Source organism: Zeugodacus cucurbitae, chromosome 2 (assembly GCF_028554725.1).
Source record: "Zeugodacus cucurbitae isolate PBARC_wt_2022May chromosome 2, idZeuCucr1.2, whole genome shotgun sequence".
NCBI classification, from domain to species: Eukaryota; Metazoa; Arthropoda; class Insecta; order Diptera; family Tephritidae; genus Zeugodacus; species Zeugodacus cucurbitae.
In genome coordinates, this window is record NC_071667.1 from 963,164 (window position 1) to 982,993 (window position 19,830).

General features: G+C 39.5%; 5 protein-coding genes and 1 long non-coding RNA gene across 7 annotated transcripts; 2 read left to right on the forward strand and 4 right to left on the reverse strand.

Moving 5' to 3' along the window:
• Positions 1–215: 215 nt before the first annotated feature.
• LOC105208356 (uncharacterized) lies at positions 216–2,291 on the reverse strand. The gene is made up of 3 exons (XM_011178115.3): positions 1,569–2,291; positions 1,344–1,504; positions 216–732 (listed from the first exon to the last, which is right to left on the reverse strand). The coding sequence occupies exons 1-3, from the start codon at positions 2,117–2,119 to the stop codon at positions 575–577; spliced, it is 870 nt and encodes a 289-aa protein (XP_011176417.2). The 5' UTR covers positions 2,120–2,291; the 3' UTR covers positions 216–574.
• A 424-nt stretch (positions 2,292–2,715) lies between these two features.
• Positions 2,716–3,627, forward strand: LOC105208357 (protein D3). Its single transcript, XM_011178116.3, has 3 exons — positions 2,716–2,874; positions 2,937–3,274; positions 3,393–3,627. The coding sequence occupies exons 1-3, from the start codon at positions 2,827–2,829 to the stop codon at positions 3,535–3,537; spliced, it is 531 nt and encodes a 176-aa protein (XP_011176418.1). The 5' UTR covers positions 2,716–2,826; the 3' UTR covers positions 3,538–3,627.
• A 3,017-nt stretch (positions 3,628–6,644) lies between these two features.
• Positions 6,645–7,309, forward strand: LOC128924129 (uncharacterized). Its single transcript, XR_008472814.1, has 2 exons — positions 6,645–6,928; positions 7,055–7,309. It is a non-coding gene; the product is annotated as an uncharacterized LOC128924129 (long non-coding RNA).
• A 4,102-nt stretch (positions 7,310–11,411) lies between these two features.
• LOC105208358 (sodium-coupled monocarboxylate transporter 1) lies at positions 11,412–14,691 on the reverse strand. Of its 2 annotated transcripts, none has more exons than XM_054225405.1 (9): positions 14,086–14,691; positions 13,396–13,461; positions 13,218–13,337; positions 13,001–13,155; positions 12,693–12,942; positions 12,257–12,637; positions 12,001–12,194; positions 11,757–11,946; positions 11,412–11,682 (listed from the first exon to the last, which is right to left on the reverse strand). In XM_054225405.1, the coding sequence occupies exons 1-9, from the start codon at positions 14,443–14,445 to the stop codon at positions 11,620–11,622; spliced, it is 1,779 nt and encodes a 592-aa protein (XP_054081380.1). In that variant the 5' UTR covers positions 14,446–14,691; the 3' UTR covers positions 11,412–11,619. The 2 variants fall into 2 exon arrangements, with proteins under 2 accessions (XP_054081380.1, XP_011176419.2); XM_011178117.3 differs by having other exon boundaries at positions 11,413–11,682; positions 11,757–11,940; positions 14,086–14,688.
• Positions 14,692–15,995: 1,304 nt separating this feature from the next.
• On the reverse strand, positions 15,996–18,450 carry LOC105208359 (neither inactivation nor afterpotential protein G). Its single transcript, XM_011178119.3, has 6 exons — positions 18,311–18,450; positions 18,111–18,242; positions 17,844–18,049; positions 16,569–17,782; positions 16,415–16,501; positions 15,996–16,319 (listed from the first exon to the last, which is right to left on the reverse strand). Exons 1-6 carry the CDS (start codon positions 18,321–18,323, stop codon positions 16,175–16,177), a joined length of 1,797 nt encoding a protein of 598 aa, XP_011176421.2. The 5' UTR covers positions 18,324–18,450; the 3' UTR covers positions 15,996–16,174.
• A 200-nt stretch (positions 18,451–18,650) lies between these two features.
• Positions 18,651–19,529, reverse strand: LOC105208360 (probable ribosome biogenesis protein RLP24). Its single transcript, XM_011178120.3, has 2 exons — positions 19,351–19,529; positions 18,651–19,248 (listed from the first exon to the last, which is right to left on the reverse strand). Exons 1-2 carry the CDS (start codon positions 19,429–19,431, stop codon positions 18,754–18,756), a joined length of 576 nt encoding a protein of 191 aa, XP_011176422.1. The 5' UTR covers positions 19,432–19,529; the 3' UTR covers positions 18,651–18,753.
• Positions 19,530–19,830: the final 301 nt, after the last annotated feature.

Consider the following 19,830-nt stretch of genomic DNA (forward strand, 5'->3'; position numbering starts at 1 on the left):
CAACGATCGGCTGTGCGTGAGATGCTGCACAAAGCTCGTTCTCTACTTATTTATGACAGATAATTGCTGATATTAATCATAACCGCTTAACGAATATTGTTTTCATGTAGAGTTGCTGAATCGTGCTAAATGCATTCGAATTTATTGGAGTCATCAATGCAAAATTATTTGAAATACTTCAGTAGTTCATGTAAAAAACTGAAAATACATATGGCTTTGTTTGAATTTTTGCAATTTTTATTTTTCCAACAGAAATTTTAAACAATTTATCCGTTTCAGTGTCCATACTTGCATACTCTTTAGGAAAATGCATATGGCAACTGAATTAGCATAAAGTTTTAAGAAATAAATTCAAAGCACAAAAAATACAAAATCGCTTGATGATTTAAAAAAAATGTCAAAATAATAAAGAACTAAGATTTGGACTCATCAGATCCGCCACTAATTCATCGTGCTTCCACCAGATATGATTTCACTGACTTTTCAATTGTACAAAAAAGTTTACACTGCATGGGTGTCTGATTATTTTCTGGCATTCTTGAAATGACTTCGCTTCCACAATCGCTGGGCGCCATTAGTTGCGTGTTTCTTGAGCGGACGCCGCTTGTTGCTGAAACTCGTTGAGTATGCGACTCTGTGGGATGTCCGTCTCGACGCGACTGCCTACTACGTCGGTGGCGGATACTGGCTGGTGCTCCTGATCGAAAAATATATCGATTATAATGCGGACACCTGTAACGAGACATTTTTGGAACAGTAAACCTTGGTATTTTATGATTCTTTCAAGGTAGTTTATGGGAGATGAGGTAGAGTCGCAATATATATACTAGAGGGAAGGCAACAAATTATGGTTGAACCGTTATACGCTTATCTGTCGTCATGCTTGCTTGCAAATATTACTAGAAATTTTATCTATTTATTAGCAATAAATTTCGGCAAATAAAAATCAAACTCATTTATAGCCAGGAGATAATAGATTGTGCATTTATTTCCAGAAAGTGTTTAAATAGCTATTATTATTATTATCTTTTCAGATAGCAAGCGGCAACGTTAGAAAGCATCATATGGTAATATCACACTGGTTCGCTCAAAGGTCAACTATTCAGAGCACTACGCTGAATCATAATCAATGACATAATATTGAAATCAAAGGTTTGTCACTCATTATCGGCATACAGTGCTTTTAGAAATTGTGGGCTTAACAATATGTGTTAATATTATTATTATTGCTGATTATTTAGTAATTAATTTTTGCCAAAAAATTTTCTTAATTCCTGAATGTAATTAGTCAAAATCGTCATGGGTATGAGCAAATTATGTATATACAAATTGGAACCACTCACCACCGGCAGTCTTTGCAATTGTCGTTTTACTCTGATAAGAAGTCTCCATCGGCTGAAAATTCGCCTCCTCAATACTTTCAGTGACAACCGGTCTATCCTTGGCATCTGTCGCAATCTCCTCTAAACCGACTGAAGTATCATTGATTTCGCGAACCGGTGACCTTTTGAATTTGATATTCATGCTAATATATGTGCCATAAATGTACTCAATATCCCCGTACTAACCTTGAAGTACGCCTGGTGTGATCGGCAACATAGATAGTCTCGCCATCGCTCAAAGAGACGTGCCGTTCTCGAACGAAACAAGAGTCATCCATTGCATCCGTATTATTCTTGTTAGGCTCACGTATGTTTTTATTTTTGGGGCTGTAACTGTCGTCAATACCACGGTTTGTTTGCGTCGATTTACTGCCCTTATCCTCATCTTTCTTATGTGTCACAAAGTGGCGCGACGGATACCGATGCGAAAGCTTATGGGTGCCGAAATTGTTCACACCGAAATATGCGGACTTCATGGCAGGCAAACTGTATTGCTGCTGCTGCAGACCGCGTCCACCACCTTTGGTGCCCAACTTGGCCACCGTGTCGTATCGTTTAATCATGTCTCGCACGCTGACCGGAGAATGCGATTCCGAGTCGGAGGCGGCCGTTAGCAGCACGTTGAAGGAGCTCAAGGAGTTGTTGCTCACATTGTCGTCATCGTCGACGCTCGCCGAACGCCTCTGCGGCGTGCGACTTTGCAGCGAATTTCGCTTCGAGTTGTTGGTCAGATCCATGTTTCGGGAATCGCTCGTAACAAATGTGCAGATTAAATATGAATATAAAAATATTAAAATTTTTCTACAAAATTAAATGATAATTTTTTTTAACAAAATTTTCTAATTTCCAATGAAAATCGGTGCGACACTATGTACACTCTATGTAAAATAATTGTTTATTTTGCGTTTGTGTTTTTTTTTCGTTTTCTAAAGTGTCATTGTAGAATACGTTTGCTTTCTATACTATCTTCTTCGAATATCTCAATATTTTCATTCGATATTTTGAGTTAAGTTTTTTCATTGCTTTATTTTTTCTTAGCGAAATAAAAAATACCCATTGGGTCCTGAACAGTTCAATTTGAGTATATATTATATTTATACATATAGTATTCTATATGGTACTTATGTAACAGTACAACATACAAGTCCCACAATTTTCAGTGTCATTATTGTTAGTAAATGCATTCTACGGCTTACTTGCTTCAGTCTTCATATAAATGTTGCTTATCACATTTATCACACTACTTTGTTGAATCATTGATAATGCCAAAAAATATAGATAAAATACTAAATCGCCAAATCATATACAGATATCAAATGTCTGTGAGGTAAGTCTGGTAGTATAAAAAGCATGGTTCTTATCAAATGCAAGTCAGTTTTGCTTGCAACTGTAAGTACGCCGTACGTCCCGGTATATCACTTTGACATAGAAATAATTACAAAAGATGGCTGAAACATTGGAACAACTCATGGAAGTCACGCCTGCTATTGAAGTACAAAAAAAGATATTCGAGGGACAAGAGAAAGTATCATTATGTTTTCCGTTTACTTGAAGGTTGTTTATGCAGCGGGTGCGAAAGTGGAAAGAGGCAATGAACTCACACCAACGCAGGTCAAGGAGCAGCCCACCAGTGTCAGCTGGCCGGTAGAAGACGGTGCATTCTACACGCTCCTGTTTCTCTGCCCCGACTCGCCGACGAGGACTGACCGCCAATATGCCGATGTGTGGCACTGGCTGGTGGTGAACATCCCCGGCAACAATCTGGCGGAAGGTCACACGGTTGCCGAGTACGTGGGCGCGGCACCAGCTGAGGACGCAGGGTTGAAACGTTACATATACCTCGTCTTCAAACAGCAGGGAAAATCCGAAACCGACAAAGTTATTTCAAAATCGTAAGTAAGCAAAATCGCAAAGCGCGATGTGCAAGAAAATTAAGTCGAGGGTTAGATTAAGATTTTATTCCAGGAATGATACGTATTTTTTGTTAATGTATACTTCTTCACATTACAGTAACATGGACGGTCGCATAAAGCGTAAAACCAAGGAAGTAGTGGAAAAATATAATTTAGGAAAACCGGTTGCTGCTGGCTATTTTCAGGCTAAATATGATGACTATGTGGCCCAACTGAGAGCGCAGCTGCCAAAACCGGAATGAGAAACATAATTGAAAAATGTATCTTCTAAAATAATGTAAAGAACTATGTGCTATTTTGAAAATAAAAAGAACAATTACATCAAACTTAAATATTTCTTTGCTTGAAATCTTATATTATAACGTTATCAATGCAAAAACAATTTGAAGTTCGAAGAAATGTTCCCCCTCTATTTTTGATAGTTACCTTGACTTTGCAATTTCGCTACTCTGCATGTGAAGATAAGCCGGCAGATAACGTTCCTTATCTAACTTCATTCCACTATCTTTGATTAATCATTACTGGTTCTAAGTTCGCATAAAACTCACCGCCGTAATCTACGATAATTTTTTTTATAATCATTACTTTCACAAAATCGCGTATAAAAGCGAGCACATAAGCCGATATTCTCGGCAATAACATGGTCGCACTATCGCGGAATATTTTAACGCTGCTCCAGCCGGATGCGGGGCTGAACGACTATATATACTGCGGAGGGTCACATCAAGCTCAATACCAGAGGAATTGTGGAGAAATGCAGTCTAGGCAAGCTATGTTGCTGCCGGTTACTTCCGATCAAAATATGATGACCATGTGCCAGTACTCCGAGCGCAGTTTTCAAAACCGCAGTAAGGAATGACACGGCAACTGTGAATCAAAAATTATTCAGTTTTAAAAGGGCGTTTGAACATTAACATAAGAAGCCATACAGAAGCATCATTTTATCATTTGAGGAGGATACTATATACAAATGGGCAGCCATAAGTAACTCACATGAATTGAGATTTCTTGACATCTAGACTACGCAGAATCGGAATCAAAAAACTTTTCTTAAATTTTGGAAATGCTCTTACGTTCGACCGTGAAACTAAAAACAAATTCAAATTTAAATATCAATAACTCGGGCCAGAGACAAGCAATACAACCTAACCATTAACACGCTCAAGTAGTAAACAAATATTTCAAAAACGCTACGCGTATGCGTTACAAATTCAAATTAAATATGTTTTTCACCAATGTATACAAACGTACATGTATTTGGCACTTGGTCTAAGTATACACCATCGATACATGTAGGCCGGCGTCTTGCCGATTGAAGGTGATATTTTGGCCTGTGGAGCATCCAAATGAATATCTGAGTATGAGTACGAGTGTCTAAGTACTTTGTCGATGAAAAAATAAACCACAAAAATCAAATTAATAACAATAATGCCATGGAAATAACAACAACGCATTTTACGCCAAATTATTTTGCATGCAACTGAAACCGTCGAGGCTCATCAACGGGATGACTTGCGGTTTGTGCGATCTTGTACTTGTAGAAAAATACAAGAACTCGTTTTTGCGGTTAAATGATGCTGATACCAATGCTTAAGCGACCATGCCCACATCCTATATAGACTGAAGGATTTGCTAGTAAATAGTTTGATAAATCCCTCCTAGAATGAACTTTACAGCTGAATATGTATTAATATTCGAAATAACCATCATTTGACAATCGCAACAACAGCTTCACTTATTTCTCAACCGAATAATCGCGAGTCAAGCAAGATGCCGCGTTCGTTTCGGTCACACCGAGCGAAGTAATGACTATATAAGTACACACATGGGTCTCACTGCTGCTGCACGGTTGTAATGCGAGGTATCTTATGTCACTGCGGTGGGATGGTGCTATTTTCAGAAGCCAGACTCGTTTGTTTGAAGCTTGCTTGCCACCCGCATAAACTCTCACACCCTAATATTATTACCTCCGCTTTTCTTATTGTTATGTGTCTGTTAAATGCATTATTAAGGAATTACAATTACAATTAGATTTCACAAGCACTTAAGTGAGGGTTTCCATTTAATCTTGGCATTCAATTTGAGCGTAAAGTGCTAAGATTCACACACCAGAAGCCGGCAGTCGTACCAACTACATAATATAAGAAAACCAATGTGATCTCTCAGTTAGTCTGTGCATGTTTGGTATTAGAATGTCCGACAACAGAGAAAAGTCTGGGCAAATCGCTCGCTTTGGTTGTGTTGTGACTGCAGTCAAGTGACCTTGAACTGCTAGTGCGCTGCAAGAAGTAATTTACATCTATTTAGTGTGGACTGGTTTGTTTAATCGACAAAAGTTCTATACATGTTCACTTTATATCTTATATACCATCTAATAAATAGCCATTCTGCGAATGGTTAACAATAATACATCCGTTCCCACGATAGTCGGGCCTACGTAACCAGAACGGAGCCGGACTTTCCTTCGCACGTATACTTTAATCTTATGGACAAACAAATTTAACTCCCCTTACTTATACTATATTAGTTTCTCTTCTGATTTTATTTCGTTGCACCAGCAATGCATTTGCACAACTAAATGACTTTGAGCATTGAAATAATGATGGCAAGACGAGATCATAGTACAAGTATACAATACATATGTGCGTTTTATTATGGGTACTGCATTTGGGGTCACTAGATATTAATGCGTCAAGTTGTCGTCATTAACTCCACCAACGAATTCAATCTGCATACAAATATACAAACATTTACAAACGCATCTGTATGCTTAGGAGCTTAGGAGCTTAGGAGCTTAGGAATATGTAATAGGCAAACTGTGAATAAATGTTATATAAAAACAAGTACCATATGTGATGAGACTGCGAACAATTGAGGCGGCTTAAAGATGCGAAACTAATCAAAGCACTCGCAGACACTTGATCGAGCATAGATATACGTAGAGCTCTTCGCGCTCTTATGGAAAAGACAAAGATGGAAGGCAAACAGCATTGCAATTGAACAGACGCGGGCAGCGTGTGCGGCCCATTGCCGCACGGGGGCAGCAATAGCAGCAGCAATGCGACATCCAAGAGCCCATAGCTACGTGCTTGCACTGTTCTTTGTTTCGGCGTTACGTGCTTAGGTGCGCCTGTGAAGCGGCGGAGCGTCGCAACGGTGAACCGCGAACCGCACAGCATCGCAACGAAGGTCGATTTTCATGTGACTTGCTGCCGCATCGGTATGCCGCTCTTGATGTCGTCGTGCAATATTACACATGTACGAATGTATTACAAATTCTGTGTGACACGGGGTTTTTCTCATTAAGACAACTACGCTACTATTGCACTTGATAGCGTTCGTGGGTAAATGGATCAGGTTTGGTATAAACACATGAACATGCATAAAAGTTGTTTACGATGAAATAGAATCGGGCGCAGTTACATCAGAGTATTTAGATGATATTGAATGACTCTGTACAATTCTAATTGCCGCCGCATCTTTGATACGTTCCTATAGGGAAATGAAATAAATATTATTAAAAAATATTTTTTACAGGAATTTTTCGATCCGAAACACCGAAACATTGACACAAAGTCAAAAGAAATCTGCCCGCACGTCTCTCCACAAAATTTAAACACACCTGACGTCAAGGTACTACTTATATTGTAAACAGATTTGTTATGAGAGGAATCATGCAGAGGGGGGATGCATGATCCCTCTCATTACAAATCTGGCCAAGGTTAATGACCTTTGGCTGAGCTTTGTTTATTTTTGAAGGATTCACATATGTTTTTCGAAGTCAAAGCGGAGATCGGGAATAGTCAAGATGTAAGCTGGAAGGTGAATGTAAGGTTCAGGATTGATGAGGCTAGTTATCAAGGGAGGATATATGTTTAAGCCGTTTTATAATGTCAAGGGAGAGCGGATTGTAAGCTGGCAATATCTAAAATGACTCGTTATTCGAGCCGCTAATGGATTGCAATCATATTTGATTCATGTTAACTTATAATAAATTCACTTAGTTTCAACCGATATGTGAACAAAACTATTATACTCAGAGCAACATATTGCAATAGTACAAAACACTTAAGAAAATGTTTACAAATTTCTCACAGTGAATTAAGCGTCACTTCCTCTTACCAGCTATGCTACCTACCGCAATCCGAAATTTTGGCACAGTTTAAATGACATTAAATGTAAATTAAAAGTATTAAGACACCACCGATAAAACAACGTTGAAGGTCGCTAGGCAGGTTAATTCTTAATGTATCTTCATTCAAAAATAATCTCTAGAATAGATCTGCGAATGTCTTCAGGAACAAATGGGTGCAGATGTGCTGGGTTGAGCGGCATACACCAGACTGTGGCTTGGATGACACGCCACATAGCAGAGCACAAATGCCGATTGTTTATATGCATCGATCGACGATCCCCATAAATCACGGTTTGCAAATGCAACGGTCGCTAAAGTCGAATGCATGAGTGCGTGACTAACACTAAATGCGTCGTGGTTTCGAATCCAATTCAATTACCAACAATATCAATCAGGATATCGCAAATAGGACAATAGGCTCTGCCAAACAGTTAGAAGCAGTGTAAGCGCCTATCACGAATAAAAAGTATTGAAGAGGCAGACATTGAAGCTACGCATAATTATAAATTAATTAATTTGCGTTTAATAATTGCGATAAGGCGTTTGTGAAACGAAACTAACGAGGCAACAACGAACGTTTGCGAAATGCGTTTAATTTACAAATTAAGAGAGTGTTGAAAAAAATAAAAATTATGTTCATATTATTTATTAACCGATGTGTGAGAGAATTCGCACACGTTTTCAATGCTTCTGTTCTTGAATCTTATCTATAAATGATAAATAATTACTCTTCAAACTAAAAGAAACACTGATCAGTTGATGCATTAATAATAGCTTTAAGGTTGTAATAAACAAAAAAAACATAGGAAATTTTATGTTTTAAGGCTGCCACATAAAAGTTATTGAATGACTTTGTCGAAAACTTTTACTACTTCCATGCAATATATGGGTACATCCAATAATTCGCCTCCGATTTTGAAATTCGCTCTAATCTACGGATTGAAGCTGACCACTGTCTTCGCGACCTTTGGGGCTGCTTTGTTGGCAGAGTCCGCGCTGGTTGATCTCGTGATTAATGCCGCCGCAAGTGCCACTGTGCTCCAGGTAATATTTACGGTTAACAGTTGCGCTTGAATTGGAGTAGCGAGAGCGTAAAACAAAAACCAAAACAAATACATCTTTCTTAGCAAAAATTTGTTTGAAATGTAAACAAATCAAAACATGAGCTCGCAAGGTCAACAGAGAGGCATTGAATGTGCAACTACTCCACATATAATACATGCGTGCGGCCACTGAAGTGGGCCATTGTTTGTGTGAGTGTGGTGTCCACACTAGGCGTCCGTGAGTGTGAAGATCAAAGCAAACAAATATGCGTCAGGAATTAGCGCTGGCTCATCCGCAACCGCAACAATGGCCAACACGCTCCGCTGCGATGACACTGAACTGTTTTTTTTTTCACTTGCATATGAAATACCCGAGACATAAATCGTGCGCTCCGTAGACCGTAAAAGCAGCGTCCATGCACTTGTAAATTATTTGCTCAATAAGATATTAATGACCACTTTGCATGTAAAACAATTGTCATTTGCCCGCATTCATGCCGTCGCCAGTCGTCGCTTTGGTGCCGGGTGTGTGCGACAAGGCGAAGTGCGGCTCATGCACTGTAAGTGGCATCGCCAAAGGTTAAAGCTATAAATTTATGCTTACATTAATTTTCAGCTAGCTCGAGTTCGAGTATTGTATTGTCACTTGGCAGCGGCAAAGCTGTGGAAGAGAGGAGAACCCGAGAATTCTTGTGCACGATAAAGAACCACGCGCTGGCTGAGGTGAATCATCGGTGTTGGTTTAAGTGGCTTTAAAAGGGTAATGAGGTTAATGCGGAATAACGAAATCAAATAAGGGAAACTAGACTAAATCGCCAAGCGCTCAAGCGAAATTGATGCAGCGCTGATAAAGCGTTTTGAGTGACAATTGTTAAGTGATCGGGATTGATAAGCTACTAGCGCTGGAATGACCTCAACTTGCAAGTTTAGACCAGGTACACTAACGACCGGAGTTTGACATAATTCACACTCCAACACAAATCAATTAAATTCGGTATTTCAGCCATTTACAATGTGAAATTTCTGGTAATTTATGTCATCACGCGATAATCCGTGGCAGCGACCTTCAGCGGTCTTGAAATTCCAACAATGATATCTTGACACATCGGGAATTCCAACCTGGGCGAATCATTCTCTTGCTGATGAGTACTTGTAATCGCTTAATAAGGCAAACACAGAACAGTCAATCAACAATTGGTGTGGCAAACAAAGCGTATTCAACACAACCGCATCAACGGAGAAGTTCGTGGCTTGAGTCTTTCGTTTAATGTTACAACAACATTGCGAGGCTCGAATGCACTCAAAGGTGCATATGTGTGTGCTTCATTGTTTATTGTGTTGTGTTGTTGTGGTGGAAAACGCCTTGAAATCGTGATTAAATCATGTTCGCACAATCCGAAGTCGCTACGCATGCAGTCGATAATTTCGGTTTCGGTTTGTTCGTTCGCACAAGTTCACAAGCTTCGTGTTTCCAGTGCAAAACAATATCAACTCTTCGCTTCATCCGCACAATGCATTCCTATTTCAGGCGTATGCTTCTTAAACGCTTTATTCGCCCGCTTTTAGTTGCGTGATTTGCTTTGATCACCGGAGGATTAACACATCATTTGCTAATGAGTTCATTATACTTTAAGTACGAGAAATCAAAGTTGTTTCGCTTTGCCTGCACTGTACACATAATGAAGTTTTTCCCGACTTATCGTGTTGTCTTTGTTTTCATTTAATCAGCTTTGCCTTTTGTTCTACCAACAAAATAGATGTTGCCTTTTGTGTTGTCCGCGGAAGCAATTTTTCCAAACCCACTGTAGAGTAGCGAAGCAGGGCGGGAGAGGTTTAAACACTGTTGTGTGTTCGAATTGGTGGAATTTGAAACTGACAGCAAATATGTAGTATGACATGACCGTGAGAAAAAAATAATGTTTGTGATGCTACGAAATAAAAGGGAGGAATATTAATCAGAAACATTTGATGAAACTATTGAAGCTTTTATGTGAGCCCTCAGTTGTTTATAGAGCCCCTTATATAATAGCTCAAAAATACTTGGTACTGACCTACCCGTATGTATGTATGTACATATGTATATATTCAAATATTTCCTAAGAAATTATTATTTATATGAGTATTATTTACAACAGATGGTTTTTTAATAATAGCTGAAGAAAGATGGACCCAACTATTTCACATCTTCAAACGCTGGGGCATGTCTGAGCAAACAATTATTCACTTATAATATCCACCAAGACATACTATATACGCTTTTAGATACCTGACTGTGTTTGCACAGTTTACATAGAGTTTCGTTCGTACTCTACCATTTGTGAGCATTTCAATTGTAAAACAAAGTCTAAGTGCCAATCAAGCATACCCGCTTAATTATAACATATGCGCATTGCATCAATGACGGCTTGCCACAACAACTGACAACAGCAGATGCCATATGAATAAGAACAACAATGAGCAAGTGTAGCAACAAACGTCAAACGTCACTGACGTCACTAAGGGTACATGAACAGCGTTCCAGTTGGCATTGTCAAATCGCTTTTTTGTTTTTGATTGTCTCCCCACTTTACATCAAATTCCTCTAGTTGTAGTATATGTTGTTGCTGGTATTAATGCATGTTGCAATGTACTATAGTGGCAGCAAGTTGAAGATTATGTCTGAGTTAAGTGTCAACACCCACACCTCATCAAAACGCCCTCCAGCGCAGAACTTGTGCGCAGCTCCACCAATTTAGGTAAATGGTGAACGGCAGTGAGGCTGCGCGCCGTCAGAAGCTGATTAAGTGAATTGTAAAGTGCTGATAATGCAATTGTTGTAGATGTTTTACCAAGATGTTTAATTATAATGCATTTCAAAAATTTACATTTGAATTCACTTTGATTCAGCCCACAGATTTTTTTTTGTAAATTGTAGACAATAACAATAAAAATGCCCAAATATTGTATTATTAACACTTAGGGTATATTTCTGGATTTATTTCTTACTTGACTCTCTTATCCGTTATTTTTTCAAAATCGTGTTGAAACAACCACACACGATATTCTTATTTCACCTCAACTTATAAATTCACCTCAATAAACAGTAATTGATCATTTGATTATTTCTATTCTAAGGATAACACTTTCAAACGGGTTTAAAAATTAACCTATAAGGCCACCTCGTCTGCGGCAAGTCGCACCTTCAACGGGACTTCATTTTTATGTGCGTTCTGAAAATAAGTACCGTTATTATTATTATTATTCGATCAAATCAAATATAAAAACTAGTTCAATCGACACTTGCTTTCATATAATCGCCTCTGTTCCGCATATATTTTCTAATGCAAGGTGTCAAAAGCTCAGGGTCCACCGCCTTGAAGTTGCGACCACCAGCTATGCTCGAATAAAGAACCGCAATGAAAATTGTAATCAAGGCGCCCAGGCAAGTAAACCACATGTAGGAAATCCGGTACAAAGGGAATATTTCGCTGCGACTACAAACATGTGTCAGATAATTGAATTGACCAAGGTGAGAAGTATATATTTACTCTGCCGCCGCATTCAAAGCGGTCATATTGGATGGGCTCAATGATAGGCCGGTTCGTTCAAACTGATAGTCGCATTGATCAACAGTGATGAGCTTCGTTTCATATCTAATGGCGCCCGAAGCTATAGCCCATTGTGCCTTCAAGCTTATCCACGACATGGCAATTACGCCCACCACACCGCCAGTTAAAGCGCTCTGTGGATGTTCCAAAAGCGTATTACTATATATATAAAAATAGTTCTATAATGTTCGCTTACGTTGCCGCTTATCCACGGCATAAAGATGCCAATAGTAAATATTCCGAAGAGCGGTCCATTGGTGATGGCTTCTAAGCTCATAGTCAACTGGAGCACAGTTCCCATGTGTTCAACAACGTAGACCAGGCAGACGCAAAGGACACCCATCCCCACCACAACCGATCTCATTATCCAATTTATCGCCGAGTCGGATAACGGTCGTTTCACAAAGGGTTTGACAAAATCCTCCAGCACCACAGCGGACATTGAGTTCAAGCATGTGGAAAGCGAGCTCAGCGCGGCACTAAAAACTCCAGCAATGAATAGCCCCGTGAGCCCGGGATAATCCCCCAATGTATCCATTACGAATAGAGGCAGTAGTTGATCCCGTGCCTTAGCCAGCTGTAGAGAAATCCATTTAATAATATTGTTACTTATATAAAGCCCAATATCGCACCTTTGTGGTGAGCGGATCACAATTTTTGTACGTAGCGTATATTAGCAAACCATTGTAGCCACAAAGCGCCATCATGATCAGCACGCCAGTGCAGAAGATGAATAAAGCTATGCGAGCGGCACGCAAGGTGGGTAACGAAAGATAGCGCTGAATCATATTCTGTGAAACCGCATTCGTCTGGGTCCAATAGAACACGCCCCCGATGAGTTGGGACCACAGCGTATGGCGCACAGTGGGGTTTATACTCAAGCTGTTACAATGAAAGGATAGTGTTAGTAAATGAATTCTTAAATTGCACATATACGAACTCGGGCCCTTCGATGCGGTCCGTTTCCCAAGCGTTTCTCAGCACCACCCCTGCGCCGCCAATGTCGTGACTTCCTTTGACGGCTACCAGTATTAGAGCGCCCACCATCGACACGGTCTGCACCACATCTGTCCAGACGACAGCTCTAATGCCGCCCTAAAAGAAATGAGCCACTCTTTATCAACATACAAATACTTCGAACTAGTTCTAATGCTCACCAAACTGGTATAGAAGATGCAGATAATGCAAACGATGGGCGTGATGGTGTGCACGGCAACTCCTGTCACCTGATTGAAGGCTAAAGCCGGCACGTAGATTACAATTGGCAAATAAGCGACCTAAGCGAATGAACGAATGTAATTGTTCTTAATTACCTTTAGTGATTACATTACTTACATTCATAATAGCAAACATTACGGATCCATACATTCGTAGACGGCGATCGAAGCGGCTCTCCAGATACTGCAAATTAGAGGTTATGAATATTTTCGAAAAGAAGAATATTTTCGATGAAGATAAATATTTGATGACTTATCAGTCTAGAACGATTCATAACCTTTAGCTTTGGTTTACAATGAAAGAGAGTGCCAAGTGTATAGAGATTATTGTCAGTGATGTATTTGGAGCAAACATGATTTGTCGAGAGAGAGACGAGCATCAAATCTAAGAGAAACATTTACAGAGCTTAGTTGAGATTTGGGGTTGTGATCTATCATAGCGTGTAATACTCATAAATTAGAGTACTTCGTTCTGGGGAGTCAAAAGTTAGCACACGAGAGCTAATATTCGACACACACGTGCTTCAACATGTTGCACTACTTTTCATTCATAAACCGACAAAAGTTCAATTAGCGTTCAGAGCAATTACACTTCGTGTATGCTGAGGTATTTATAGACACTGTACCATTCCTATGACGCACAGATTTATATGATCTTTGTTTACCCAAACACATGCCAAGCCGTGTGTGTCAAATGGTTTAATTGAATTAAATCTCTAGCTCAATGCCTTTCACATACATACATACATATGTGTCGAGAGGGTGTATGTGGAGTAGTCTTCTACGATATTCCAACAAAATCACTCACCTCATATGTCGATGTGATGTTCAACTGATGAAAGACGGGCAGGTAAAATACGCCCATCACTACTCCCATTGCCATTACGCCCAAGGAGACGTACAAATATTGGACGCCGTAGGAGTATACCTCCGTCGGTAAGCCCAGCAAGGTGATGCCGGAAATGAAGCTCGCCACCAGAGAGAGTGCAATGGGCAAGACCAGCATGTTGCGACCGCCCATTAGATAGTCGGACTCTGAAAGGCTGCGATTCATGAAGCCAAAATAGATGCCGATCATTATGCAGATCACAAACATGGCTATGAAGACACCATAGTCCGGCCACGAGAAGCGCTGTAGCTTCGCGATAATATCTTCAATGTCGGTCATTGTGGTTGCACGGAAATTTTGTCAGTTCCACAAGGAGCACTCTTCTTGAAGGATCGAAAAGTAGTTGTCAATCGGTTCAAAGTTTTCGCTTCAAGTTGTGCAATATATCAATTGAAATTATAAATTTGGCCGCGCAACATTACTTCACTCTAAAACCGAACCCTGATTTTAAGCGCACTAATCCGCGTTCGTCCGCACCAATCACAGCTTTAATGCTTACTGAGATTGCCACGGGCGCCTTTCTATTATCATTTAAGCTTCATCATTGATGAGTGAGTGATTTCAGTGAAAATTCCCTTCATCAGCGACATTGTAAGACCAATTTGGATAAATCTCCGTCTCACTACAACGAGTGCGAATGCGCATCCATTAGGGGCGCTCTTCCACACAAGCAGCGTTAGAGCGCAGAATTGCACCCAAATTCATTAAGTTATAGTATAATGTATATATAGGTATGTGCTGCTGTCACTAACACTAACAAAACTAGGTTTATAAATAAATAGCGGAATACTGAAGTCTTTTTTATATGCGACGCCTTTAATATGATCATGATGAGATTTAAGCGCACCGGAGTGATTCAAAAATTTAGGAGCTGTTGTTGTCTTGGTTCCAAATTTGGCAATTTTGTGTAACTACAAAATAGGTGGTTCAATACCGATATTTCCCAGAAAAAGAATTAAATTGTTGAACCGACTCCATGGACCTAATTCCTCCACAGTGACCCTAAAGTTTCCCTAGGATGAGAAGGTTTTCAAACCTGAAAAAAATTGTTAAAAAGCGTTTAAAAACGTTGGCTTCTGTGGGGTCTTTTTTCAAACCCTCCGATATAGCAGCCCACCGGTGGGTAATCTTATATGTAATAGTTGAGGCGTTTTGTGCCTTATTTAACGCTATTTTTCGAGAAATGTTTTTCCTTCACCTAGAACGCAGTGTAAAATTGTCCGTTCACTCTCAGTTCATAAAATGTAAATCGGTGGCGCGTCGCATTACTGCTGCAATGCATGGGCGCATCGTTAATTCGTTGATTGCTTATGATTTGTAGAAATTTACTTGAGCAATAAAAGATTTCTTGAATAAATGGGCTGTCTTTAGTTGCACTTGAACTTTATCCTTCGATCTCAAGGTGAATAAAATGGTGAACGCTCGTACATAAATCTCTTATCCCCACATTAGATTTACATACATATTTATTATGGCTAAGTGAGGACTAGATGCAGTACCCGCTGGTGGAAGCCGAGGAAGAGGGAGACCTCCACTCCGGTGGAAGGACCAGGTGGAGAAGTACCTGTCTTCACTTGGTATTACCAATTGGCGCCAAACCGCCAAAAGGAGAGATGCGTGGCGCACTGTTGTGGACTCGGCTATAACCGCGTAAGCGGTTTCTACGCCAGTTAGGAAGTGAGGACTAGTAAATGAGCCCAATTCAGGCTTATTCTCAGCGGGAAATGAATGATACCGCGCACTTCTACCAAAAGAACATAGAACATTTTACCGAACTGATATTTATATATACCCATGTATGTATCAAGAACAATATGTCATAGTCATTGCGGAACCTATTGAAACCAAAAGAAATACTCAACGGTTAAACAGAAACACGGAAATTCTTCGCTTAAACAATTCAATCCGAACATTTACTATATTTCAGTAACTAAGTTAAATAAGCACTTATTAACAACAAATATTTATTCTTATTGCATTATATGTAAGTGTGGGATGCCACGCATCCTTATTTCTTTTTAATTTTTTCCCTTTGTAGAATTATTGTGGCGCCTCGAATCGCCATGCCAATTATTACGGAATTGGGATTGCCTGAAATGGGCTTGGGCAATACACTTGCATCAATTACACGCAGATTATCGACTCCGTGGACCCTAAAAGAGATGTTCGGATAATCATATAATTCAAATGCTCAAATTGAAAGGCTCAAAACATCGCAAACGTTTATATAATATGTATTAAAACCCACTTGAACTGCGAATTCACGACACTGTTATTTGCTGATGTGCCCATTACACAAGTTCCGCCAGGATGATGAGAGCCCAGTCCCACATGTCTGTGCGAAAGCAAAATAATGTAGGTGATATATCTTTTCATAATGTATTCCACTGTATTCAGGATACCTTATCACACACTCCAAATATCGATCAGCAGGCATATTTTCATCAAAGTCCCTCTCCGTTGGTCCATATTGTTTGCACTCATCAATCTTGGGCCAATGAATGCGCGGATGTAGTGAAGCGAAGCTTTCAGATTTCACGACCTCCACTGCAGCCCGTATAGCCCGGATCGTACAATCAATGTCAGCGGCCTCCCGCAGATAGTTCGGGTCTATAATTGGTTTCCAACGAGTGTTGGGTACCCTGATAGTAACAGTGCCGCGAGATTTGGGCTGAAGACATGTGGATATCAGCACGAACCCCTCCTGTGAACTGTTGTAATAACGCGGGAAGAGCGCGCGAAAATACTCCTGTTTGAAATTGGAGATTGACATTAAAGCGCTTTCATCCACAGCTCCAACACCAAAGAAAGTCAGACCAAAGCTATCTTCGTAGCTGGAATCGATGTGACCCAAAACGCCGAAATTACCTAAGTGACCATAGCCGTTTATCAAATAATTCAATATTTGGATGGGGTTAAGTATGGAGCGTTGATTTAATGTTGGTCCCACAGTGTCAATGGATATGAAGAGTGGTAGATTAAGATGATCGTGTAGATTTTCGCCCACCAATGGCAATTGTAACTGTTGCCGCATGTCTAAATTCTCAAACAGCGTGGCATCGCCAATACCAGACGCCAGTAGTATTTGTGGAGATTGATAAGCGCCAGCGCAAAGTATCACCTCACATCGCACATCCACACTGAAAACGTACTCCTCATGATTTTTCTCATCCATCACACCAACTAAAATAGTCTGCACCTCACTCCTTTCTTCGTCGATGTAATCGAGGTTCAATCGTTTTAGATATGCATTGGTAAGCGTGAAGAGATTGCGGCGCTTGAGTGACGGTAGCAAAAATTGATGGAATACATTGTAACGGAGCCCATTTCTAATTGTATACCGGGCACGACGAAATCGCCAATTTTTTCTCGAAAATTCCTTTTTCAAATTGTGTAAAGCCTCCGTTATTTTCGAATAGTCCGATGATATTTCGAATAGGGAATGAGTCTGTGTACGAACCGCGGTAAGGAAAGGTCGTATGTCCTTCCAACTCCAATCAGTTAAGTTGTGTCTACTTCTCCAACTTTCAAAATCACGAGGTTCGCCGTCGAAATGCAGCATATAATTTAACATGGAAGAACCACCAAGTCCTTTACCACGAGGCAAGTATTGACGCTATGATTGATTCAGTCATGTATATTAAATAATCGACAAAAACAATAATCGTAGCATTTACCTGTTCCCCAAGTCCTCGCGAAGAATAAACCTGTGGTTCGGATAGAAATCCCCAATCGTTGATACCTTTTTGCTGAAATGTGGTCAACAAAGGTATTTTACTTAAAAAACCAAAAGAATCGCCAGCTTCAATGAGGAGCACCGTTGAGGTTGGACTATGCTTGGCAAGCAAGGAAGCTACCACTGAACCAGCGGTTCCAGCACCAACTAATTTTTTTAAACGATTCAATGCTAAGGTATTTTCCTTTTTTTTATGTACAACACTCACCTACTATATAATCGAAGGCGTAGCCCGCCTGAGGGTTAAGCTCATTTGATGCATTATCGCCAAACAACGAGTCAAATACAAACCACAAAAAAGCCAAAAAGGCGATAGCAATGGCACCGAGGAACAATATTTCTTTAAGTAAAACGAAACAATTTTTAATTGAGGCATATATTTTTCTCGAAATAAGTTTTTATACATACGCTGGAAATGCATTTTATGATTTCTGCAATTGTTTACTTCTACCACAAATTTCTATTTTACAACTAATAGAAAACACACCATACATTAAGACTATCGCTGCGAGAACCAGTAGATATGCGAAATGGTTGCGGGGAAAAACTGCTGTAATCCAATTACTAATCGCTTTCTTTTCTTTTTCTTTATAGGGTCGCAATTGAGAATATTTTACTCGCTGGGTCACTACTAAGGGGTGGAAAATGTGTGAATTGATAAAAACTAGCATCTCAGTTTTTAGTTTTAGTTACTTTGAAATCCTCGGTTCTATTCAAATCCATTCCATATATTGAAACTTTTACTCACTTTTGTTATACATTTTAATGAAATCATAGAAATATTCTTAGAAATGAAAACAGGGTAATATACGACTTATAACTAGACCCCCATAACACTCTTTGTCCCCAACTTAAGCTTTCATCATCTCAATATCCTCCATAGTTGCGCCTTCTTCCAGTTTCTTTTCAAGCTCGCGAGCATCAACGTATGTAATTTCTTCTTCGGGCAAATCTTCATCCATAAGTGCAGCTTCTTGTGCTTCTTCCTTCGCGCGACGTTCTTTAAGACCAGCTGCTGGAGAACGAATTAATGATATGTTGCGCTGTACGTCTTTCACGTCCATCTGTATTTCGACTTCACGACCCTTGCGCAAACGTTGCAAGACAAAGTTGTCTTGTCGACGTTCCTTAATTTCAGTAACCTTCTTAATAGCATCGAGTGTTTTCTGCCAGGCCTCGCGACTGTATTTAACTGGGACATTACGGCGTTTCTCAAATTCGAAACTGGGGTCGATGGCAAGCTCCTTACCAGCTGCCTTTCGGTAGGCCTTTGTCCAGCGTACTTTACGTGGGTTCTTCTTTCGTTTGAATGCTCTATGACATTTACTTCTGCAAAATCTGAAAATCTAAAACAAGATTACTGTAGTACACTATATAAATATTTCTTTTATTTTGTGCAAATGTGGCGATGGTTTCAAAACAAAAACAATAACAACAATAACACTTACTTTGCAATCGTTTCGCACAAATTGTATCCCATGTCCAGGATAAATTTTGCTGGAGCAAAAGTAACACGTTTCTATACGCATATTTGCTGAATTTTATCAATATTGTAAAAAATTCAACAAATTTTGAAATTGCGCACACACGTGTTGTTTTTGCCAGGGATAAAGGGATGTCCAACTTATTCCAGTGTGAGAGCACCTCAAAATTTGCGTTTTTTATAACATTTTGCAATATTGCCAGATCAGACAAAATACTAATTTTTGGGCATTTAAATAAAAATACCCAACATTTATTATGGTTAAAAATTATTATATACTGAATGTTTAATATAAAATAACTTATTTCAATTTCATTTAGCGATAAAATGGTATATTAAAATAGCCGGTTTTCGAAGTTTCAGTAATAAATATGGTCAATTATTAAGTGTCAACTGAAAATAAATCAATTTCTTTTATAATTTTCCATGAAAAATTAGTTTCTCG